A 24,297-nucleotide genomic window follows, 5' to 3' on the forward strand; every position below is an offset into this window, starting at 1 on the left:
ATGATGATACTGCTGACGTTGCAAGCCTGCGGGCACATCAATTCCTCAACCAGAAATCCACTTTGCTACTAAAGATACTTTCACTTACAGAAGATTCATATAGGCAACATGTAAAGCACTGTGCTCTTGCTAAAATAATTCACAAACATGCTCATTTGGCACAGCTTACCTTACCACCCCACCAGAAGTTTGGTTGGGCTGGAAAAGATACAGGAAAAATCACCCGATCCGATCTCTTCACTAACCTACCACTGGCCTGAAAGGATGTCAAAGTCACTGTCCTGCAACTGCAAAATACATAGGTTGTACCAGCAGGAACTGTTCATGTTCTCGGAGAGGGGTTTCCTGATACATCGGTTGCCAATGTCAAGACATAAATGTAGACTCGGATTTTGAATGACCAGTTATATTATAATGCAATCCATGCACAGTTATTTTTTGCAAAAATTATAATGATGTGTTGACCTGATAGAATTGGGTAGTGAGAGTAAATGTATCGTTTGAAATGCATTTGAAAGCTTCATGTGTCTTTTGCATGGATCTTTGACCAAAATGGTCCTGATATATGACCAAAATGGTGATTTCTGATAAATCAAATGGCAGCCATATTGGATTTAGATTTCAGGACTTTTAGCAAAAAATTGCAAAGGTTATACGTGCCTAATTTGTTACAAGGGTCCAATAGAAGATACCCACATGGTCAAGCCAAAAATAGCATGCCATGCCAGATGAACCTCATTTTATTGGGTCTGGCCCCCTGAGTACAGTGTAAATATACTGTATGTTGGCATGATGATTGTAAGGTATGCTTTGGTTGTTGGCACTTGGCAGTAGTGATAATATGGAGAAGGAAGCACCTGTAGAGATTGATTTGAAAGTGATTCTAATTGTTGTCTTTAAGAATTGTGTAGTTCATGAAAATCCTAAGTTTTCTTCTTCTTTACGGAATTGGGCCAGTCCAAGAATTTGCGCACGTTACATTCGGGAACATTCACAAAGTTTAACCCTCTAGTGGGGCGGCTTAGCCCAAATATTCAAAAGAATTGTGCATTTTGTGATACAAGCACCAAATTTGGCACAAATGTACATTAATATGTTGCGAACATTTTTAGATATTGGGCCACTTGAAATTCTCTCTTTATGTCCGCCATATTGGATTTCAAAATGGCCGCCACTTGAAATCTACATTTGCTATTATCTCTGGACATAATGCAGCTATTGACTTGATTCTGGTATCTAAATGTATGTTTTTGGGGGCAAGGAATCCAATGGTACCATTTTCAACTTAATATTATCTATCACAGTCTGTTATATAATTTTATTTGGAAATTATCTAGGCAGATATTGGATTCAACACAATACTTTGAAAAGAATGTCTGAGTTCTGTATATGTCTTAGGTATAATACTGACATGCTACATGGTCTAGTATTTGAGGCTAGGTGTACTGGTATCTGAGGCTAGGTATATACCGGTACTGAAGATACGTGTACATAAACAGTGTCATGTTAGCAAGTTCAGCATTGCCACAAGTACATGTATGTTGATGACTCATCGTCATGTGCAGTCCCCTTCACACACACAGAGGGCTGTGCACTGAAGGGCAGCCTTTTTGCACTTGCAGCTCCTCACACACCCTTTCTTGCACTTGCAAGAAACCAGCTCAATGCAGCTGTGAGCTGCCTCAGTTAGCCTGGTCCAGTAAGGTGTGTACTGTCCTTCTCCAGTCCTTGACCAACCCCAGTTGGTTGGTGGAGGGAGCTCTGGTGCTGGCAGCAGTATCTGACCCCACACATGTCCACCTTGATACACTGCCCTCTTGACATGTTCCTCCAGAGCTGCCTTCGTTGGAGGGATGAGCTGCACATTGTTCTTCCTTGCGAAGAGTTTCCTCCTGGCCTTGTCAATGTCTGTGCATTTGCTGGTTCGATCATACAACAGGATCACGAACCTCTCGATGATGCGCATTGCATCCTCTGGTATGTCACGAGGTGCAGAGGACAGCAGCAGCAGCGCCTCAGTGAGTTCTGGCAGTACCGTCCAGACTGCCCACGCAGTCTTCTTGCCATGTTTATGAAAACTAGACACAGTGTCACATCCAGTTAGAGCGTGGAACATTGGCAGTGCACGAGCCTTCTCTCGTCCCAATCCAGCTGCTATTTCGTGTGCTGCTAGTTATCGGAAACTCTGGCCTGTTCCGAATGCCAGCCACAGTTTGTCTTCTGGTTGCAACTCCTGTGCCAGGGACACTGCCAGCACCACAACATCGGTGTCTACAGTCTGGATGAGTATTGCATGGTGTCCATGCTGGACTGCGTGAGATGCATGTAGCAACATCCGACTGTCAGCTTCTTCATGGTTACATGGGGTGAGTGAGGTCAGATCTGGCAGTAGTGGCTTGCTGAGCACTGCCTCTCCATCATTAATGACGAGTTGCTTGTCCTCCTGGTCAAACCATTCAATGAGAGCTGCTGAGAGGAACCTGAACAGCTCGGTCTTGTTGCTGTCCACTCGTAGGAAGTTCTGCCAGTTTCCTGGTATGGCTGCGGCAGCCACCACACGTCTCCGCACACTTTGTCTCCGCTTTGCACGTGTACTACCTTTCAGTGAATCAGCAAGGTAAGTATCCCAGACCAGATCCAGGCGTGACACTGTTTGCAGCTTTGTGGACATATATGGGATGAAGATCTGTTGTGCATACTCTTCAAAGGTCTTTGATGCAGCCGGCTTCAGCATCTGGATGATGGCTGCTCCATCAAGCACAATACAGGTCGTGACAGGAGTCTCTGTCTTTGCGTCGGAGACTTCTTCCAAGCATGTGAGGAGATCACTCTTGGTACCAGTGCAGAGGCTTCCACCATCAGACAATGCAGGAGGACATGCCTGATTCTCGTGACAAAAGAACTCCTCAAGGTTTCCATCCCTCGTCTGGCAGCCAATGTACAGGCGTGCGAAGAGTTCACGGTCATTCTTGATGGAGGCGAGCTGTTGCTGACCTATGCTCTGGCTTCTTGGAGTGGAAGTGCTGAACACCTTCAGCTTGTTACGAGGAATGGGTGCGTCCACTGCCTTTGTTCTGTCCAACAGACACTCTCTGGTGAAAGCCTCGAACTGCTCTTGGCCAATCCTCTTGGCATTCATCACGGTCTCCACAGCAGCAGGATCTGCGATCTCCTTTGTGTCCAGTTTGACTCCATCCTGACTCTCCTCCTCGAATGGGTTGCCCATCTCCTCTATGACACCGACGAGAGAGCGAACATCTTTCACAAATGAGGCCTGTACACTTGGCGTCTGATCATGATGACATGTGTCGGCTGTTTGCCATCTCCAGTGTTGGTTCCCATCCTGGAATTCTTCGATCACCCTGGCAACTTCTGGTCCCGCAACCATCCAGCGACGTAGGGCACTAGGGTTGTCAGTGAGCCCAACTGCTCCACCGTCTCCTTTGATGCAGGCATTATTCTGCTCATGTGCCTGGTCAATCAGGATTGAAGAGAACACCCTCTGTGTTTTCTGAACGGTGAAGTGGCTTTCCCTGAATTTCCTGGCTACATCTGGGTATTTTATGGTGAGTTCGGCCATGTCCTTCAGGTGCACTGGTATCCACCTCGCATAGTGGGTGTGATCCAGTGCATGGAACCAGGGGACCAGCTCTGTCAGAGCATCGAGGTACATCATTAACGATCCCTGCCTGAGAGAACGCACATACACTAGAACCAACAGTTCTAGTTCCAGCACGGTTGCCCAGTCGTGAAACTGGGGGATGTCTTCTCCTCTCTGGCAACACCAGTCTTCAAATTCCGGAAGGTCCTCTGCATCCCTGGTTTCTCCCAGACAGTAGTGGTTGTAGGCACGGTGTTGCAGGATGCACAGTGCTGCTGCAGTCACTTGATGTGCTCTTCTTGTGCGCAAGACATGGGATGCTCGCAAGAATGAGTCTGCTGTCCCTGCTGTTAGGGTTAGGGTTAGGGTTAGCTAATAGCTAACCCTAACCCTAACCCTAACCCTAACCCTAACCCTAACAGCTAACAAATCCCTAACAGCTACCAGAATCAAGTCAATAGCTGCATTACGTCCAGAAATAATAGCAAATGTAGATTTCAAGTGGCGGCCATTTTGAAATCCAATATGGCGGACATAAAGAGAGAATTTCAAGTGGCCCAATATCTGAAAATGTTCGCAACATATTAATGTACATTTGTGCCAAATTTGGTGCTTGTATCACAAAATGCACAACAGGTTTGCTATGCTGCTACACTACTCTGAAAAGCAATTAAGATAGTCATTGATTTCAGTTATTTTTACTCTACTGTTGGGCATCTGCAAGGAGAATACCCACAATAATTTATGTCATTAGTCCTTGGGGTGATTATGTAATTAAAGAAAACATGGTGCTTTACGTATGTGACCACAAGAAACATGATTTTTCAAAGAAATATGTTCAAGTTCAAAGTTCTCTGAAAGTATTTCATCATTCACCGGAATTGTCAGTGTGGAGAAAGTTGAAACAGTTGCATAGCTCATCACAAATTCTCTTACAGAAAAATGACACAGTAGTCAAGAGAGATTAATTAGTGTTAACGAAGGACGTGTTACGTATGAGACACGTTACGTATGGGACAACTTCTCCTTAGCCTTTACATGCGATATATACCTTGTTCGTGTAAATTGCCTTTCATTACACAATCAACAGGCTTAACCATATTTTGACACAAAGATCCAACATTTAACGATTAGAAACTCAGCAATTCATGTGGTGGGATATGAAACAAAGTGATCATCTGATTATTAAGTATTAAAAATGCAAAATTATTTTAAATGAGAATCATATTAACCTGGGTTTGCAAGCACTTCTGAAGAAAATGAAATGCAAAAATTTATTACGGACATACACAAAAATGTACTTTAAAAAATGAATAAACCCGGACAGGACATGCAGGACAGATCTGTTTTAGTGTGTGTACAAGGAATGAAAATAGACAAAATAATTTGCATGGAGTAATTTGTTGGTAATTAATTTTTTTTTTAATGCTCAAATAAATTTTTGTTTTGATTTGTCTCAGGAACTCAGGGCTTTTGTACATTCAATAGAAGTAATTATATGTCGATGTAAACATTTATCAACTAGACTGAAAAATATCAAATCTGGCAACGTAGTTATAATATGGATAACTTCCACTTTCACAAGGGAATAGAAGAAGGTATTAATTTTGTGTAAAAGGGAAATATATGTTCCAGTATGTTTCATAGAAAAACCAGAAACTTAGAAGTGCATGAAATAATGATAAACAAAAACTCATATCTTCTTCAAAAGGAGGTTACACCCCTCCTGACGAATGGAATGATCCCATATTGTTTCGTCTGCCTAAAACTGGGCCATGTGTGGAGTGCATGTCTCATGAGAATACATGAATGTCCAAAATGTCTCCTGGACAAAGTGGTGGTCAGATTCTGGCGATGTTGAAGTAGTCTTTTCCACAGACTTTGCAAGCAACGTCCCATACGTAACGGTGTTGTCCCAAAAGTAACATTTTAAAATTACTTGTGAACTAATTATCTACTTATATTTTAAGCTAGAAATACAGGATATATGACCAATACATGATGGATGAGAACTTCTGAAAATGGCATTGAAAATTTTTTCGGACCTTTTAGTGTAATCATAAAAAAATCCATGTATAATTGTTACGTATGGGACATCACTCATTAAGAACAGGCCTAATTTGCATAATTAATGAAGTGAACAATTTTTTCCTTGTGTATTAAAAGGGAATGGTGGAGTATTCATGTCCAGGTAAAAAAAAATTGTTGTAAAATTTGGTTTCATTTACTACATCACTATTTCAAATTGTCCCATACGTAACACCTAATTTGCATGTATGTAAATAAGTTGAGTGATTTCACACCTCAAACCTATGACTTTGCCATTTTCTTTCAAAGATTAACAAAACGTCACATTCAGACATGAAAATCTCATTGAAATTAGAGCTGTGGCATGAATATGAAATTCTGCCATCTTGGACTTTCCCAATTGTAAAAATGTCCTTTTAATCTGATTCACTTCCTTGATTCCAGCGTGTGTTTGTGCGTGTGTTTGTGCGTGTGTTTGTGCGTGTGTTTGTGCGTGCGTGCGTGTGTGTGTGTGTGTGTGTGTGTGTGTGTGTGTGTGTGTGTGTGTGTGTGTGTGTGTGTGTGTGTGTGTGTGTGTGTGTGTGTGTGTGTGTGTGTGTGTGTGTGTGTGTGTGTGTGTGTGTGTGTGTGTGTAGGGAATCGTGCTACAGAACCGAACAAAGACAATGCATATGAGTCTATGCAAAGAGAAATGGCAGCAGGACGAGGTAAGGTTATAGTTTGGACATTGCTGTGAAAATCCTTGAACCTGTCTATACAAAGTCCTCATTCTTTACATCCCGGTACTTATTGTTTATGTCTGAGAGGGTGGTGTGGAGGTGTAGCACACTTACCTTTTGAGTTTCCTCGCCTGGGTTTGATTTCGGACATGACTATCAAGTGTTTGGTTAATGCTTTTCAGGCAGGGTAGTTGCATCACTCAGAGCCATCCTTCAGACGGGCATTAAGCCGGGCATCCCGGCTGCTAGCATTAGCTGGTGGATGATAAAGATGATGAGTAGGTGAGTTATTGCTGGCACTGACCAATTCAGTGACCTCATATATAAATCCTTTTCAAATATCAAGTCAATCGGATGAAAATTGAGGATTTGAAAAAATTTGACAATTTTTGACCTTTGGCCTATGTTGACCTTTTACCTTTTGACCTCAAAAATAATAGGCTCCTTGCTTATGATGAAGTTTAAAATTGTGACCTGTAGGCGATTGACCTACGGACAAAGAAACAGACAGAATCACAGACCAGACCAACCAATATACTTGCGAATCTTCGATTTCACACGTAATAAGTTAATAACAAAAACAGTTGTACAGGAGTTGTTTACCTCTTTCCACATGGTTGTTTCCTGCTGTGTTGGAGAAATGTTTCTCAACATTTATGTTTCTGCTTTGTGGCTCACTGTAACTTCCTTGTGAGGTTACTAAGTACCGTGAGACTCTGTTGCAATCCTAATTTTTGTGACATGAGCAATGTTTACTCCCTGAAAGTAAATTATTGCTGCAAGAGGTGAAAGCAATGTGCCATTTTGCCTGCTGATGACAGTAAGCTACCTTTTAAATGGCTTGACGTACTTGTGAGCCAGTTACACGTACACATTAAGGCACATTGTTCATTTGTTCACATTCGGCTGTTCAATTCACCCATCAGTTTTGCTATGATCTTTCAGGGCTAAACGTGTAGTGGTGCCAATTCAAAGTTATGAATCTAAAATGAAGTGATCTGATCCAGGCGGCTGACTTGGCCACCTCTTCACTTTGTAAATCCTGGCACTTGGATTTACTTGCGCATCATTTTGAGCAAAGCAAGATGGTCCGAGTGCTTGGTTTTGAATCACCTCGCTGTTTATAAGCCATTTGAGCATGAAGCCGCAAGAAACACGAGACACAGTACTTCTGTGTATCCCGACCGGGCCTGCAGATCGATACGAAACTAATGATGATGTCCTCGCACCGTGTTTGTGTGTGGCACAGTTCCAGCAACTGATGGGCAAAATCCTATCTACGAGAACATTGACAGCGTTATGAAAGGAAACTGTGAGTATAGGAATATTTTGCTCCATTTAGTGAGACTTGTTATGGTTTTATGTTGGAAATTATTACTTCTGGTTAAATCTACCCGAATCAGCTGTGGCTTCATTAATTATTGCTTGAGCTGATGGCATTCCTCAGGAGTGATGTACCTGCTTTGAAGTGTGATAGTCTCGGTTCGAGTGCTCACTTTTGGAAGGGACACGAAGCCAGCTGTCCCATATGATAGCATTTGCTGGTATACATTTAAAGATCACATGGTACATTTCGAAAGAGTCAGCCATTGAATGCCACCACCATGTTCAAATTGACAACTCCTGTCTTGATATATGTTTGGGGTGGGGGGGGGGAGGTAGTCAGAAGGGGGAGGGACACTATGTCAACGGTCAGGTGCATCACTACTTACCCTAGAATCCATGCAGCCAATGGCCAGGTGCTGCAAATGTATGGATGAATGGTTAATGCTTGAAGTGTGACCTGGTCATGCGATCGGCATGGCCTCCGCAATTTAACATCAGGACCCTGTCCTAATGTTTGGTAACATTCTGACTGGTGGGTCTGGAGAAGATTTTTGGAATAATCTACTAAGTCCACCATTTTGACCTACTCAAAGTCAAGTGACCAGGGTGAGCTTTGTAATCCCCATTACCAGTTAGGAGCAGAACCTTGCTGCTAAATTTCAGCCGGATCGGCTTGCAGTTTGGCCAGATAAGTCGACATAGGAGACGGACAGACGGCCGCTGCACAATGACGATACCTCATCTGGAATTCCAATTCCAGACAAGCTAAAAATGGTACTCGTATAAAGTAATACTTATTGAAGCAATGGAAACTAGAAGGGTACTCAGAAGAGCACATACCTCCGCCACACAATGCCTGATCCACGAGAACATATCAGGCCCAATACATTTTTGAAATATTGTGCTATATAATCGTTTTTGGTCCGATCGCTCAATGGTGAAGAATCACAAAAAAAATTCTAGTAGTCTGATCCGGATCTTCACCAAAATCTAATCAGTTTGTCCTTGTCGCACACCGAATAGAACCTGTCCACAACTTTTTGAGATATTCTGCTCACAAACAACCAAACAGACAGGGATGAAAACACAACCTCTTTCCACCTCCAACAGCAGAGTAAATATGTACAGTACTGTAAGAATACACAGAAGGAGCACACAAAGAACAACAACAACAACCACAGCCGTGATGACAACAAAAACAACAACAACTACGTGTTATAAAAGATCCTTTTTTCGTGTTTCATTTCGTTTTATATCCTCATTTAGATCCACAGAAAGACATGTAATACGTTTGTGAAGTTCAACATGCTGTCTTTTGATTCAACTCGTAAGCGAAGCAACGGATAGGCATGCCGAGTATTGTTAAAAGTATAAATCAAACGTGCTCATTCACGCCGATCTCCAACATCAGTTGTCCAAATTTTGAGCAGGTTCATTGCCTTGTCGTGGCTCAGATCCACGAAAAGATTATTGACAATCAGACCATTGTTCTCATTCACAGTCTTCTTGTTGAGGAAACAGCTGAGAATGACCGGAAGCTTTATGACGATGATCATGATGGGTTTGATTTTTGTTCACATTAAGGTTTGATAACAAAAGTATTGCTCTTTCTGCTGTTTATTCTTTCAGCCAAGAAAACTGGTGATCATGATTTGTCTGTATATGAGATCATGAAACATTCATCACACCAAGATGTTGGTAAGTATCATTTTTCACCTCTTCGTCGATGTTACTCTTTTATTATGACCCGCGACTCAACCATAGCATATAAGAAAAGAGTGTTTAAAGCCCTGGCATGTGCTGATGCACTGTCAGGTGGTGATTGGCTCCAGTGTTGCGAGATTAGACATATTAACCCAAATTGGGAATTAATTATCTCTAAGTGGATTATTTTATTAGTATTACTGATGCCATTCTCAGTCCACCTTCGGTAGGCAATGTGCTGCGGCACAATCTTGGAAACGCATTTTATATTTTTTGACATTCTTGAAAGAAATTTGATTGATCACAACATATCATACAATGCTCCATCTCATAATTTGGAGAAAGTTCCATCATACAGAATTATGAAGAAGATAAAGGACGATGATTTGTTTTTCCGGCTACCACCAAACGTGGCACTATTTCCGCCACATATACATAAACTGTATAACATACGTACATAGCCATATACACATCTGCTCCATCATAGATAAATCATTATGGGTATTACCCTGCGCATGCAAAGTGAAAATTGGGGTTGAGCAATTCGATCATTTCTACATGTCTGTAGTCCATCCACCCGTCCGTCTGCAAACGTCAGTTTATGATCGAGGAACAACTTAATTTTCATTTGAGTGTTGTATTTTGAACACTAATTGGAACATGAATTGGAAAACAAACCTGCAGTTTAGCAGTTCTTTGGCTCTGAATTCATCCCGATCGTGAATGAACAGAGAGGAGTGAGACAATGTCTGCCTGTCTGGCAGTCAAAATTGAAAATCACTCCAAACAGGAAACTTACTGTTTTAAGGATGTCATAGAGGATACAAACAACAGGCATGAAGAACTAATATACCCTGTTTAATAAGGTGGCATAACAGACACTGGGTCAACGGCAGTAAACTTCCAGAATACATTTTTTTTAAACAAACTTTAACATGTTCATTTTATTTAAATTTAATTATATACTAGAACACTGTAGAACACGAATTGCCTTCTTACTGGTTCCAAAAACCTCCAGTTTTGCAGTACTTGGACATATTAGAAAAGGTGGTGTACAAGATACTGTGTCAATGGCGGTAAACTTCCAGAATACATTTTTTATACAAACTTTAACATGTTCATTTTATTTAAATTTAATTATATACTAGAACACTGTAGAACACGAATTGCCTTCTTACCAGTTCCAAAAACCTCCAGTTTTGCAGTACTTGGACATATTAGAAAAGGTGGTGTACAAGATACTGTGTCAATGGTGGTAAACTTCCAGAATACATTTTTTATACAAACTTTAACATGTTCATTTTATTTAAATTTAATTATATACTAGAACACTGTAGAACACGAATTGCCTTCTTACCAGTTCCAAAAACCTCCAGTTTTGCAGTACTTGGACATTTTAGAAAAGGTGGTGTAACAGATACTGTGTCAACGGCAGTAAACTTCCAGAATACATTTTTTATACAAACTTTAACATGTTCATTTTATTTAAATTTAATTATATACTAGAACACTGTAGAACACGAATTGCCTTCTTACCGGTTCCAAAAACCTCCAGTTTTGCACTACTTGGACATATTAGAAAAGGTGGTGTAACAGATACTGTGTCAATGGCGGTAAACTTCCAGAATACATTTTTTATACAAACTTTAACATGTTCATTTTATTTAAATTTAATTATATACTAGAACACTGTAGAACACGAATTGCCTTCTTACCGGTTCCAAAAACCTCCAGTTTTGCAGTACTTGGACATATTAGAAAAGGTGGTGTAACAGATACTGTGTCAATGGCGGTAAACTTCCAGAATACATTTTTTATACAAACTTTAACATGTTCATTTTATTTAAATTTAATTATATACTAGAACACTGTAGAACACGTATTGCCTTCTTACCGGTTCCAAAAACCTCCAGTTTTGCAGTACTTGGACAGATTAGAAAAGGTGGTGTAACAGATACTGTGTCAATGGCAGTAAACTTCCAGAATGATTTTTTTTTCAATTGAATTATACGTTTAACACTGCACAGGGTAAGATGTTCTATGAATTCTCGAGATATTATTATTTTCATTATATTTTGAAATACCTTCGACAGAAGAAGAAATAAAATTGAATTTCGCACTTTCCAGGTCTAGGCACAGGCCCAAGTTTGTTTCATGTGCAGAACACGACCAACCCCACTTGTGATGATGTTACAACATTCATCATTGATGAGCAGTTGTGAGATGCAGCTGTGCCGACCACATACATCTCTCACCTGGTTCCTCTGCCAGTGATATCACAGACGAGCAGAAGTTGGGACCTTGACTGAATTCTACCAACACTGGAGTATTTGAAGACTTTGAAGAACTGCTTTGAAGAATTTTGACAATTACTTCTTCCTCCTTAAACTCATCTTATGTCATCTGCTTCTCAGCACCAATCATTATGTTGATTTGGTTGCAGCAACATTCCATACAGATTGGTTCGTAACCGACTTTTAAATCTGTGGCTTCATGTCTGCTCTGACCCTATTTGACGTCACTGGTTTGATCACCAATTTAAACCTAATCAATGCTATTGGTTATATTTGTCATAATTATTTGGAACTATCACTGTTCAATGGAGGGTAGGGTATATGTTGCATGATGGACATTTCATCATATAAAGGGTAAAATGGGCCACGATGCAGGACACGCATGATCGACATAACAGGTGGCACCTGATGAAAGGATATTTTTGTTTTTAGTTACTTGGACATTCAGCTGCACTTTTTGGTAATGATGATGTTTAATGTTCGACTGTGACCCACAGTGCCTTCAGAAAGCATTCACACCCCTTGACTCTTGTCACATTTTGTTGTGTTACAGTCTGAATTTTTAATGGATTGAATTTAAAATTTTGTCACCAATCCACACAAAATACCCCATAACAAAGTGAAAACATGTTTTTAGAAATTTTTACAAATTATTGAAAATTGAAAAGCTGAAATGTCTTGCGTTAATAAGTACTCAACCCTTTTGCGATGACGTCAAATTGAGCTCAGGTGCATCCAATTTCCTTCGCTCATCCTTGAGATGTCTCCACAATTTGATTGGAGTCCACCTGTGGCAAATTCAAATGATTGGACATGATTTGGAAAGAAACACACCTTTCTGTATAAGGTCCCACAGTTAACAGTGCATGTCAGAGCAAAAACTCCACCATTAATTCCAAGGAACTGTCTGTAGACCTCTGAGATAGAATTGTGAGAAGGCATAGATCTGGGGAAGGGTATAAAACAATTTCTAGAGTGTTGAAAGTTCCCAAGAGTACAGTGAGCTCCATCATTAGGAAATGAAAAGAATATGGAACTACCCAGACTCTTCCGAGAAGTGGCCGTCCGACCAAAGTTAGCTACCGGAGAAGAAGGACTTTGGTGAGGGAGGTGACCAAGAATCCAATGGCCACTTTGACAGAACTACAGAGTTCTTTGGCTGAGATGGGAGAACCTTCCAGAAGGACAACAGTCTCTGCAGCACTTCACAAATCGAGGCTTTATAGGAGAGTGGGCAGACGAAAGCTACTTCTGAGAAAAGGCACATGACAGCACACCTGGAGTTTGCAGAAAGGCACATAGAAGACTCTGAGAGCATGAGGCAAAAGATTCTGTGGTCTGATGAGATAAAAATTGAGCTCTTTGGCCTGAATTCAGAGCACTACGTCTGGGAGAAACCGAGCACAGCTCATCACCCATCGAACACCATCCTTACCAAGAAGCATGGTGGTGGCAACATCATGCTCTGGGGATGCTTTTCAGCGGCAGGGACTGGGAGACTTGGAAAGAAAGAGTGAACAACGAATGGAGCCAAACACAGGCAAATCCTTGAGGAGAAGCTGTCTCACAAGTGGGCAAAATGACCTTAAATTGTGACGAAGATTTACGTTCCAACAGGACAATGACCCCAAGTACGCAGCCAAAGCAACACTGGAATGGCTTCAGAACAAGAACGTGAAAGTCCTTGAGTGGCTCAGCGAATGCCCAGACTTGAATCCCATTGAGAATCTGTGGAAAGACTTGAAGATTGCTGTTCATTGACGCTCCCCATCCAACTTGACAGAACTTGAGCAAATCTGCAAGGGAGAATGGGAGAAAATCCCCAAATCGAGATGTGCAAAACTGACACAGACATACTCAAGAAGACTCGAAGCTGTAATCGCTGCCAAAGGCACTTCATCAGAGTATTGACTCAGGGAGCTGAATACTTATGTAAGGTTAGATATTTATGAATTTCGTGTTCAATAAATTTGTCAACAATTGTAAAAAATATGTCTTCACTTTGTCATTGTGGGGTATTTTGTGTAGATCGGTGCCCAAAAAATCTAAATTTAATCCATTTCAAATTCAGGCTGCAACACACAACAAAATGTGAAAAGGTCAAGGGGTGCGAATACTTTCTGACGGCACTGTATTTGTGTAGTGTGGTAGTGCATATACATTATACAGTATGTACTCGTATGTGATTGTATGTAACAGGAATGAAATATAATTTTTGGCAGCTTTGAATATAGTAATTATGTTTGTAGTCCCAGCGTGATGCTGTGTATATTAGAAGATTCATAATATGTTTGTGTGCATCTTCTTTCTATTAATAAGGCCACCTCTTCATATAACCTACTTTCCTCGCTCTCCCTCCCTGTGTCCCTCTCCCTCCCTGTGTCCCTCCCCATCCCCATCTCCCTCCCTCCCTATTCTCCTCCCTCCCTCTCTGTGTTTTTCATGTAATTTTCTTTGTAGTAGTAATCTCCTCCGATAAATACTTAAAGTTGTAAATCTCCTGACATTCAAACAGTTTATGAATTGTTTAACTCTGGATAGAATCGTCATCGTCATCGGCAATGTACCATAGTCTTGACAGACCATCGACGCTGCCAAAACAGTTTTAAGGCAAGGGTCATACTGGGTGGCTTGCCATTTCCTTCCCAGTCTGGATAGAATCGGACGAAACAAAGCAAACTGTGTCGCCATTATCATCGGCAATACGTTTCATCACAAAGTATGCAGCCTTTATGGAGAAGTGGTTAAGCTCACTGCTCCATCTGCTCGCACTCACAGTAGGAATTAAAGATTATACGGTACCCATCACAAAGAGTAGACCATTGTGTGCCGCCGGTTCTTTCCATGCACGAAAGCTTTGAAAGCAATTTCAATCCACCGAGCATATTCTTCACAGAGTAAGCTTCCTCATCATGGTACTGGTACTTAACGACAGCGATTTTTGTGTTTCATCAATTTTATTTTATCTTCATCTTCCAAAGGAATTCCCAATTTACCCCCTTTATGATATGTGCTGACATATTCATAGGAATATAAAATGTATACCTTGGTGTGTCTGTTTGTGTTATTTAGTGCTTTTGTAGAAAATAAGTTAAGTACTTCTTTTGAACTTTCCCTTTAATTAGAATGCAGCTAATTAGTGTTGTGCGTGCATTTGTGAAATGCAAGTCTTGCATCTCAAAAGAGAATTCGTAAGAATGTGCTTTCTACTCTGTGATAATGCAGGTTATTTATTTTTTTTTATTTTTTTTTTCCTTCATGGATGAGCACAGAAAACATGGAATGAAGGAATTGCCTTTCACGATCAATTTTCTCCACGACGAGTTGCTGTGTTGTGCTGACGTGGCAGCAGTTCCATCAATGTCTGAGTTTCCAGGACAGTAGTCTCACATAACCAGGCAGGGCCTTTCTCTGATGCCTCATGTCGATTTCGCTGCTGTCTCACTTTTTACCTTTTTTTTAATTTACACCGATATTTACAGGTGTATTTATTGTGTCATCTTTTAAAACCCATTGTGCTTTCTGCTGTGTCTAATGTACCTTTTCGGCTGCTGTGTTCATTACATGATTACTACAATTGCACATGTACATTTCTTTTTTGTCTTTGGCCTTCAATGTAAGAATGTAGGTGCTGAAAAAGGCCATTCTGCCATTTCCACCTTTCCGGGCTTTTTTCCTCCTTACCTGTAAAGAGTAAAAGGGAAACTGATGGGAAATGATGAAGACAGATAGAGGAACATCCTAAATCGTGATCTCAATCGTCCATTTCCCTTTTTGTTGAAACAAGGCCAGATTTTAATAAGCCATACGATGATCTGGCACAATGCCACCCACCTAGCCTTGGTAATGTAATAGCATGGAGTAACATGGAGGAAGTTAATCATGTTCCCTTAGCTGCTGGCACATCGGAATGCCCTGGAAACATCATCGGTGGATATTGCGTCAATGCTGGTGTCGATGTAATCATTTTCCACCCAAATCTGGATCGTAGAATTTCAAATCAATCACTTTATCTACGTCTCACTTGTATGGACTATTTTTCTTCTTCTCCTCTCTGCCACTTATACCAGAAGTGGACGAATGTTTATGTCCGCTGTAGTAAAAACCAGATTTCAGCACAAAGATGAAAATTGTACACACCGGACAGACCCCAGAGGGTAAAATACAGAATAAGCTACACCGGACATATCCTGGTGAAGACAGCGAGCATATCCTGGTGAATACAGCAGAAATATCCTGGCAAATATCCCAGATATATTCTGGTAAATACACTGGGTATATCCTCGAAAATACCCCAGACCTGTCCTGGTAAATACACCGGATATATCCTGGCATATACTCCAAGCATGTCCTGCTAAATACCCCAAACATGTCCTGGCAAATACCCCAGACATGTCCTGGCAAATACCCCAGACATGTCCTGGTAAATACACCAGATATATCCTGGCAAATACACCAGATATATCCTGGCAAATACACCAGACATATCCTGGCAAATACCCCAGACATGTTCTGGTAGTACACCAGATATATCCTGGTAAATACACCAGACATATCCTGGTAAATACACCAGACATATCCTGGTAAATACACCAGACATATCCTGGTAAATACACCAGACATATCCTGGTAAATACACCAGACATATCCTGGTAAATACACCAGACATATCCTGGTAAATACACCAGACATATCCTGGTAAATACACCAGACATATCCTGGTAAATACACCAGACATATCCTGGTAAATACACCAGACATATCCTGGTAAATACACCAGATATATCCTGGTAAATACTCCGGACATGTCCTGGCAAATACACCGGACATGTCCTGGTAAATACATGTCCTGGCAAATACCCTAGACATATCCTGGTAAATACCCCAGACATGTTCTGGCAAAATACACCCGATATATCCTGGCAAATACCCCCGACATATCCTGGCAAATACCCCAGACATGTCCTGGTAAATACACCAGATATATCCTGGCAAATACCCCAGACATGTCCTGGCAAATACACCCAATATATCCTGGTAAATACCCCAGACATATCCTGGTAAATACTCCAGACATGTCCTGGTCAATACACCGGATATATCCTGGCAAATACCCCAGACATATCCTGGTAAATCCATGTCTTGGCAAATACCCCATGCATATCCTGGTAAATACACCAGATATATCCTGGCAAATACATATCCTGGCAAATACCCCAGACATATCCTGGTAAATACATATCCTGGCAAATACACCGGGTATGTCCTGGTAAATACATGAAATGGTAAATACACCAGATATGTCCTGGTAAATACATGTCCTGGCAAATACCCCAGACATATCCTGGTAAATACATGTCCTGGCAAATTCACCGGACATATCCTGGTAAATACTCCAGATATGTCCTGGCAAATACACCGGACATATCCTGGTAAATACACCGGATATATCCTGGTAAATACACCGGACATATCCTGGCAAATACCCAGACATATCCTGGGAAATACATGTCCTGGCAAATACCCCATACATATCCTGGTAAATACACCAGATATATCCTGGCAAATACATGTCCTGGCAAATACACCGGACACATCCTGGTAAATACACCGGACATATCCTGGTAAATACACCGGATATATCCTGGTAAATACACCGGACATATCCTGGTAAATACATGTCCTGGTAAATACATGTCCTGGCAAATACACTGGACATATCCTGGCAAATACCCCAGACATATCCTGGTAAATACATGTCCTGGCAAATACACTGGACATATCCTGGTATATACACTGGATATATCCTGGCAAATACCCCAGACATATCCTGGTAAATACATGTCCTAGCAAATACCCCATCCATATCCTGGTAAATACACCAGATATATCCTGGCAAATACATGTCCTGGCAAATACACCGGACATATCCTGGTAAATACACCGGATATATCCTGGTAAATACATATCCTGGCAATTACACCGGATATGTCCTGGTAAATACATGTCCTGGCAAATATAGCGGACATGTCCTGGTAAATACACCAGATATATCCTGGTAAATATATGTCCTGGTAAATACACCAGACATGTCCTAGCAAATACCCCAGACATATCCTGGTAAATACATGTCCTGGCAAATACCCCAGACATATCCTGGTATATACGTGTCCTGGCAAATACCCCAGACATGTCCTTGCAAATACACCGGACATATCCTGGTAAATACACCGCATATATCCTGGAAAATACCTCAGACATGTCCTGGCAAATACCCCAGATATATCCTGGTAAATACACCAGATATATCCTGGCAAATACCTCAGACATGTCCTGGCAAATACCCCAGATATATCCTGGTAAATACACCAGATATATCCTGGCAAATACCCCAGACATGTCCTGGCAAATACCCCAGACATGTCCTGGTAAATACATGTCCTGGCAAATACCCCATGCCTTTCCTGGTGAATACCCCAGACATATCCTGGTGAATATTCTGGACATCTATATATTAAGGTAGCAGCAGTTTTCTGTCTGTCCTTCTGCCTCTCTGTCACGCTACGTCATTACGCCATAGGACGGCCAACTCCAACATCCGCCATTTTTATTTTTATGCAGTTCAGGCCTAACACATTGTCGAATCTGTTTTATTTACAATCGCCATGCCGTACCTTTGCGTTTTCCATTCAGTGTGAAACACAAAAAAGTAATTGTTGAAATGATCATCCAATATCAACAGGATAGGCATCACAGGTCTTCCAACGACGCAGTACATGAAAGCTTGAGGCTTCATTCCAGGCCACTTCAGGTTTTTGTATTTTTTTTTCTGGAGTGATCGGTGCAGTGTTCCGGACTTCCTGCCCAGGTATTTCTTTTCCTGGGAGAGTTTAAGGCTTTTACCATGAGAGTAATGAATTAGCCGAGGTTTCTTAATACAATAATATCGTTTTCGTCATAATAATAATAATACTAATAATAATAGTAACTATAATTGTAACACTGCAATGCCTTTATCATGACTGCACAGTTACTGGATTAAAGTGGTGTATTATTCATGCCTCAATGAGAAGCGGTGAACTGATCCTCAAATTCTTCCAGTGGTCCGACGAAGGAGGCGACCAAACATCAATGCCTGCGTTAAAAATTCCTCCATTGTGACGACATCGCGTGACGCTAACTTTAAGAACAAATGTGCGTGTGCTAAATCGACTTGATGGTGCGGATGAAGGAAGTCGAAAACCACTCAATCATGATGCTGATTGGTTGTTGCAACTGTGTGAGGGGCCCCCTGCTTTCTGTGGATGGTCACCTTTACGATGACGGAATTGCATTCCCACCTGTTCTTTGTGTGAACTCGGAAGAAGATGTTATCAAGCATGTGTATGCCAGACTTGAAGAACCTTCCAATCATACAAATTCTGAGTGTTTGACTTCCCGTGCGATTTTAACCACAACAAATAACATGGTTGATCTTCTCAACAGTAAGATCATTGACAGCCTGCCGGGTGACACTTTCATCGTCAAAAGTTTCGAATCTTTGGCCCATCAAAACCTAACTGCCCTTTATCCACCTGAATTTCTTCACTCAATAAATATTTCAGGTGTGCCATCACCCGGGATGTCACTGAAGGTTAACACTCCCATCATGCTGTGAAATCGCAATCCTCGCCATGGCCACCGTGATGGATCACATTACATCTTCACCAATGTCACATCATCTTCTTGAGGTGTAGATGCTCGTTGGTGACCCTGTCTGGTCTATTCTCCTTATTTTTTAGAACTCTTCTCTCTCCGTCTGACATGGATCTTCCTTTCCAACTCCACCGACATTTCCGCTCAGGTCTTTGACATGACTATCAACACAAGCCAGGGTCAGAGCCTGCAGCAATGTGGAGTTCTGCTTCCCACCAGTTTCTTTTTTACACACGGACAGGTGCACGTTGCACCGAGTAGAGTCGGAGACCCACTCGATCTGCGCATCTTTGCCAACCAGAAGGAATTCCAGATAAGGAGAGGGACTGGACATGCTGCATGGTGACGAACCCGCAACGTTGATTATAGTGAGATCGTATAAACCCGCGGCCTGATCCAGTGTGACATTTGGAGGGTTAATAGCTCCCAACAAAATGTTTGTTTTTTTCAAACTTAAAAATGACTAATTTGACTCGGTAAACAAAACCTTTTATTTTTCATGTCAACAAACGTAGGCAATATTCAAAAACTGAAATACCAGGGGCTCCCTTCCACCTCCCCTCCCCTTTGATCCATCACTGAAATAAAACGTTTTTTCTTTTTACTGATTATCGCTATTGTTCGTCATCACAAAGCATAAATGATGCCAATGGAAACAAAGGCGATGGCCCGACAACACTAATTCGCAATATTTGTTTTTGTGATGTGTATCAAACAACATGTTTTTTCTTCATTGTCGCTTTCATTCACACTTTCATTTTGCAATATATCATTTACTAGCAGTGGTGCCAGGCAACTCCAGGTCCCTCTTCCCACCTCTTTCCCTCCCTCATCCCAACCATTCCCTTCCTACTCCCACCCCCCCCTTCGGAATCACACCCCAGCCCCCTCTGCACTCCCACCCCACCCCCTCCGGATTCCAACCCCCTTCCCCTACCTCCTCTCTCCGGATTCCCACTCACCCCTTCCATTCTCCCACCTTCTCCCACCCAACTCAATTCCCCTCCCTCCTCCCACCTTCTCCCACACCACCCCCTTCCCTCCAGACTCCCACCCCACCCCTTACACTCCCTTCTCCCCCATTATACCTCCCTCTTCCCCCTCCTCCCACCTCCACCCCTCCTGTCCTGCCCCCACCCTTCACTCCATCCTATCACAAAGGAATTTTCACAGGTTTTTAACCACATTTGGGGAAAATAAATAATTAAAATAAAACCCGCTTTCAATTCCTACCAACCTCTAACTTGCTTCGTGTTGTGTTGAAATCTGCCCTCTGGCTCTGAGGGACGAATTCATCGATTTGGCTGAAATAAGTCATGGTATAGAATATAGATGTTCCTGTGGGTCCCTGCTGGCATCCTGGTAAATACACTGGGATCTCCTTGAAAATACACCGGACATATCCTGGTAAATACACCGGACATATCCTGGTAAATACACCGGACATATCCTGTAAATACACCGGACATATCCTGGTAAATACACCGGACATATCCTGTAAATACACCGGACATATCCTGGTAAATACACCGGACATATCCTGGTAAATACACCGGACATATCCTGGTAAATACACCGGACATATCCTGTAAATACACCGGACATATCCTGGTAAATACACCGGACATATCCTGGTAAATACACCGGACATATCCTGTAAATACACCGGACATATCCTGTAAATACACCGGACATATCCTTTAAATACACCATACATATCCTTTAAATACACCATACATATGCTGGTAAATACACCGGACATATCCTTTAAATACACCGGACATATCCTTTAAATACACCATACATATGCTGGTAAATACACCGAACATATCCTTTAAATACACCGGACATATCCTTTAAATACACCGGACATATCCTTTAAATACACCGGACATATCCTTTAAATACACCGGACATATCCTTTAAATACACCGGACATATCCTGTTAAATACACCGGACATATCCTGGTAAATACACCGGACATATCCTTTAAATACACCGGACATATCCTGTAAATTCACCGGACATATCCTGGTAAATACACCGGACATATCCTGTAAATACACCGGACATATCCTTTAAATACACCATACATATGCTGGTAAATACACCGGACATATCCTTTAAATACACCATACATATGCTGGTAAATACACCGGACATATCCTTTAAATACACCGAATATATCCTTTAAATACACCGGACATATCCTTTAAATACACCGGACATATCCTTTAAATACACCAGACATATCCTGGAAAATACACCGGACATATCTTTTAAATACACCAGACATATCCTGTAAATACACCGGACATATCCTGGTAGACACACCGGAAATGCCCCAAAGGGTAAAATACACCGGACGTTCTTCTTCTTCCTCTTTCGGCTTGCTCCCGTTAGGGGTCGCCACAGCGGATCAACCGTCTCCATTTCGCTCTATCCTCCACATCTTCCATTGACACTCCAACCACCCGCATGTCCGCCCTCACCGCATCCATGAACCTCTTCTTTGGCCTTCCTCTTCTCCTCCTACCTAGCAGCTCCATCTTCAACATCCTTCTCCCGATATACTCCGTTTCCCTCCGGTGCACATGTCCAAACCATCTCAATCTCGCCTCTCTCACTTTGTCTCCAAACCGTCCTACCTGCGCTGTCCCTCTAATATACTCATTTCTTATCCTATCCATCCTCGTCACTCCCAACGAGAATCGCAGCATCTTTAACTGTGCCACCTCCAGCTCTGCTTCCTGTCTTTTTGTTAGCGCCACCGCCTCCAAACCGTACAACATAGCTGGTCTCACTACCGTCTTGTATACTTTCCCCTTCACTCTTGCAGCTACCCTTCTGTCACAAATCACTCCTGCAACTCTTCTCCACCCACTCCATCCTGCCTGCACTCTCTTTTTCACTTCTCTCCCACACTCTCCGTTACTTTGGACAGTTGATCCCAAGTATTTAAACCAATCCATCTTCCCCACCTCAACTCCTTGCAACTGCACCATACCACCACCCTCCCTCTCATTTACGCACATGTACTCCGTCTTACTCCTACTGACTAACATTCCCCTTCTCTCCAGTGCGTACCTCCACCTCTCAAGGATCGATTCAGCCTGCTCCCTACTCTCCCTACAGATCATGATGTCATCCGCGAACATCATAGTCCATGGAGACTTCAGTCTGATCTCGTCTGTCAACCTATCCATCACCATTGCAAACAGGAAAGGGCTCAGAGTCGATCCTTGGTGCAATCCCACTTTAACCTTAAACCGGTCCGTCATTCCTACCGCACACCTCACTGCTGTCACACAGTCCTCATACATATCCTGCACGATCCTCACATACTTCTCCACCACTCCCGACTTCCTCATACAATACCACAACTCCTCTCTTGGCACCCTATCATAAGCTTTCTCTAAATCCACAAACACACAATGTAACTCCTTCTGGCCTTCCCTATACTTCTCCATCAACATTCTCAAAGCAAACATCGCATCAGTGGTGCTCTTTCCTGGCATAAACCCATATTGCTGCTCACAGATCGTCACGTCTCCTCTCAACCGAGCTTCCACTACTCTTTCCCACAACTTCATGGTGTGGCTTAACAACTTTATCTCTCTGTAATTAACACAGCTCTGCACATCACCCTTATTCTTGAAAATCGGAACCAGTACACTTAATCTTCACTCCTCCGGCATCATCTCACTTTCCAAGACTTTATTAAACAATCTGGTTAACAACCCCACTGCCATCTCTCCTAAGCACTTCCATGCCTCCACTGGTATACCATCTGGGCCAACCACCTTTCCACTTTTCATCTTCTTCATAGCAGTCCTCACTTCATCCTTACTGATCCACCCCACTTCCAGATTCACTATCTCCACCTCTTCCAACCTTCTCTCTCTCTCATTTTCTTCATTCATCAGCTCCTCAAAGTACTCCATCCACCTTCTCAACACACTCTCCTCGCTCGACAGCACATTCCCATTTGCGTCCTTTATCACCCTAACCTGCAGCACATCCTTCCCAGCTCGGTCCCTCTGTCTTGCCAATCGGTATAAATCCTTTTCCCCTTCTTTTGTATCCAACTTCTCATACAGCTCGTCATATGCCTTTTCCTTGGCCTTAGCCACCTCTCTTTTTGCCTTTCGCCGCCACTCCTTGTACTCCTGCCTACTTTCTTCATCTCTCTGACTTTCCCACTTCTTTTTCGCCAACCCCTTCTTCCTTATACTTTCCTGTACTTCCTCGTTCCACCACCAAGTCTCCTTATCTTCCTTCCTCTGTCCAGATGTCACACCAAGTCCCTTCCTCGCTATCTCCCTCACAACTTCCGCTGTCGTTGCCCAATCATCCCACCCATCTTTACCACCATCCAACGCCTGTCTCACCTCTTCCCTAAATTTCATGCAACCTTCTTCCTCCTTCAGCTTCCACCATCTGGTCCTTGGTTCAGCCCTCACTCTCTTCCTCAACCTCACCTCTAAAGTCATCCTACAGACCACCAATCAATGCTGTCGAGCTACACTCTCCCCTGCCACAACCTTACAGTCACTAATCTCTTTCAGGTTGCATCTCCTACTTAAGATGTAATCCACCTGTGTGAACTTTCCTCCACTCTTGTATATCACCCTGTGTTCCTCCTTCTTCTTGAAATACGTGTTTACCACTGCCATTTCCATTCTTTTTGCAAACTCTACCACCATTTGCCCTTCCACATTTCTCTTGTTGAGACCGTACCTCCCCATCACCTCCTCATCCTCTTTATTCCCTTCCCCAACATGTCCATTGAAATCTGCTCCAATCACCACTCTTTCATCCTTGGATACACTCTCCACCACTTCATCTAACTCACTCCAGAAATCTTCTTTATATTCCATCTCACACCCCATATGTGGGGCATATGCACTGATGACATTCATCATCACC

General features: G+C 42.2%; 1 protein-coding gene and 1 long non-coding RNA gene across 3 annotated transcripts in view; one reads left to right on the forward strand and one right to left on the reverse strand.

Annotated features, from left to right (window-relative positions):
* LOC147018626 (uncharacterized) overlaps positions 1–7,013 on the reverse strand; it is an 8,131-nt gene extending 1,118 nt beyond the window's left edge. The window contains exons 1-4 of the long non-coding RNA XR_015062472.1: positions 6,952–7,013; positions 6,767–6,837; positions 6,463–6,603; positions 1–26 (exon numbers count right to left, since the gene is read on the reverse strand). The exon at positions 1–26 is cut by the window's left edge and continues 1,118 nt beyond it. This is a non-coding gene — a long non-coding RNA (uncharacterized LOC147018626). The remainder of the gene's footprint in view (positions 27–6,462; positions 6,604–6,766; positions 6,838–6,951) is intronic.
* LOC147018625 (uncharacterized) overlaps positions 1–15,254 on the forward strand; it is a 45,438-nt gene extending 30,184 nt beyond the window's left edge. For both annotated transcript variants that reach the window (XM_085898477.1, XM_085898478.1), the window contains 4 exons: positions 6,265–6,336; positions 7,598–7,660; positions 9,304–9,372; positions 11,506–15,254. In XM_085898477.1, the coding sequence (XP_085754603.1) occupies positions 6,265–6,336; positions 7,598–7,660; positions 9,304–9,372; positions 11,506–11,600 (299 nt within the window). In that variant the 3' untranslated portion in view covers positions 11,601–15,254. The remainder of the gene's footprint in view (positions 1–6,264; positions 6,337–7,597; positions 7,661–9,303; positions 9,373–11,505) is intronic.
* The last annotated feature ends 9,043 nt before the right edge of the window (positions 15,255–24,297 follow it).

The sequence above is a fragment of the Eptatretus burgeri genome, chromosome 10 (assembly GCF_056783735.1).
Source record: "Eptatretus burgeri isolate ZD-2024b chromosome 10, Ebu_testis_v1, whole genome shotgun sequence".
NCBI classification, from domain to species: domain Eukaryota; kingdom Metazoa; phylum Chordata; class Myxini; order Myxiniformes; family Myxinidae; genus Eptatretus; species Eptatretus burgeri.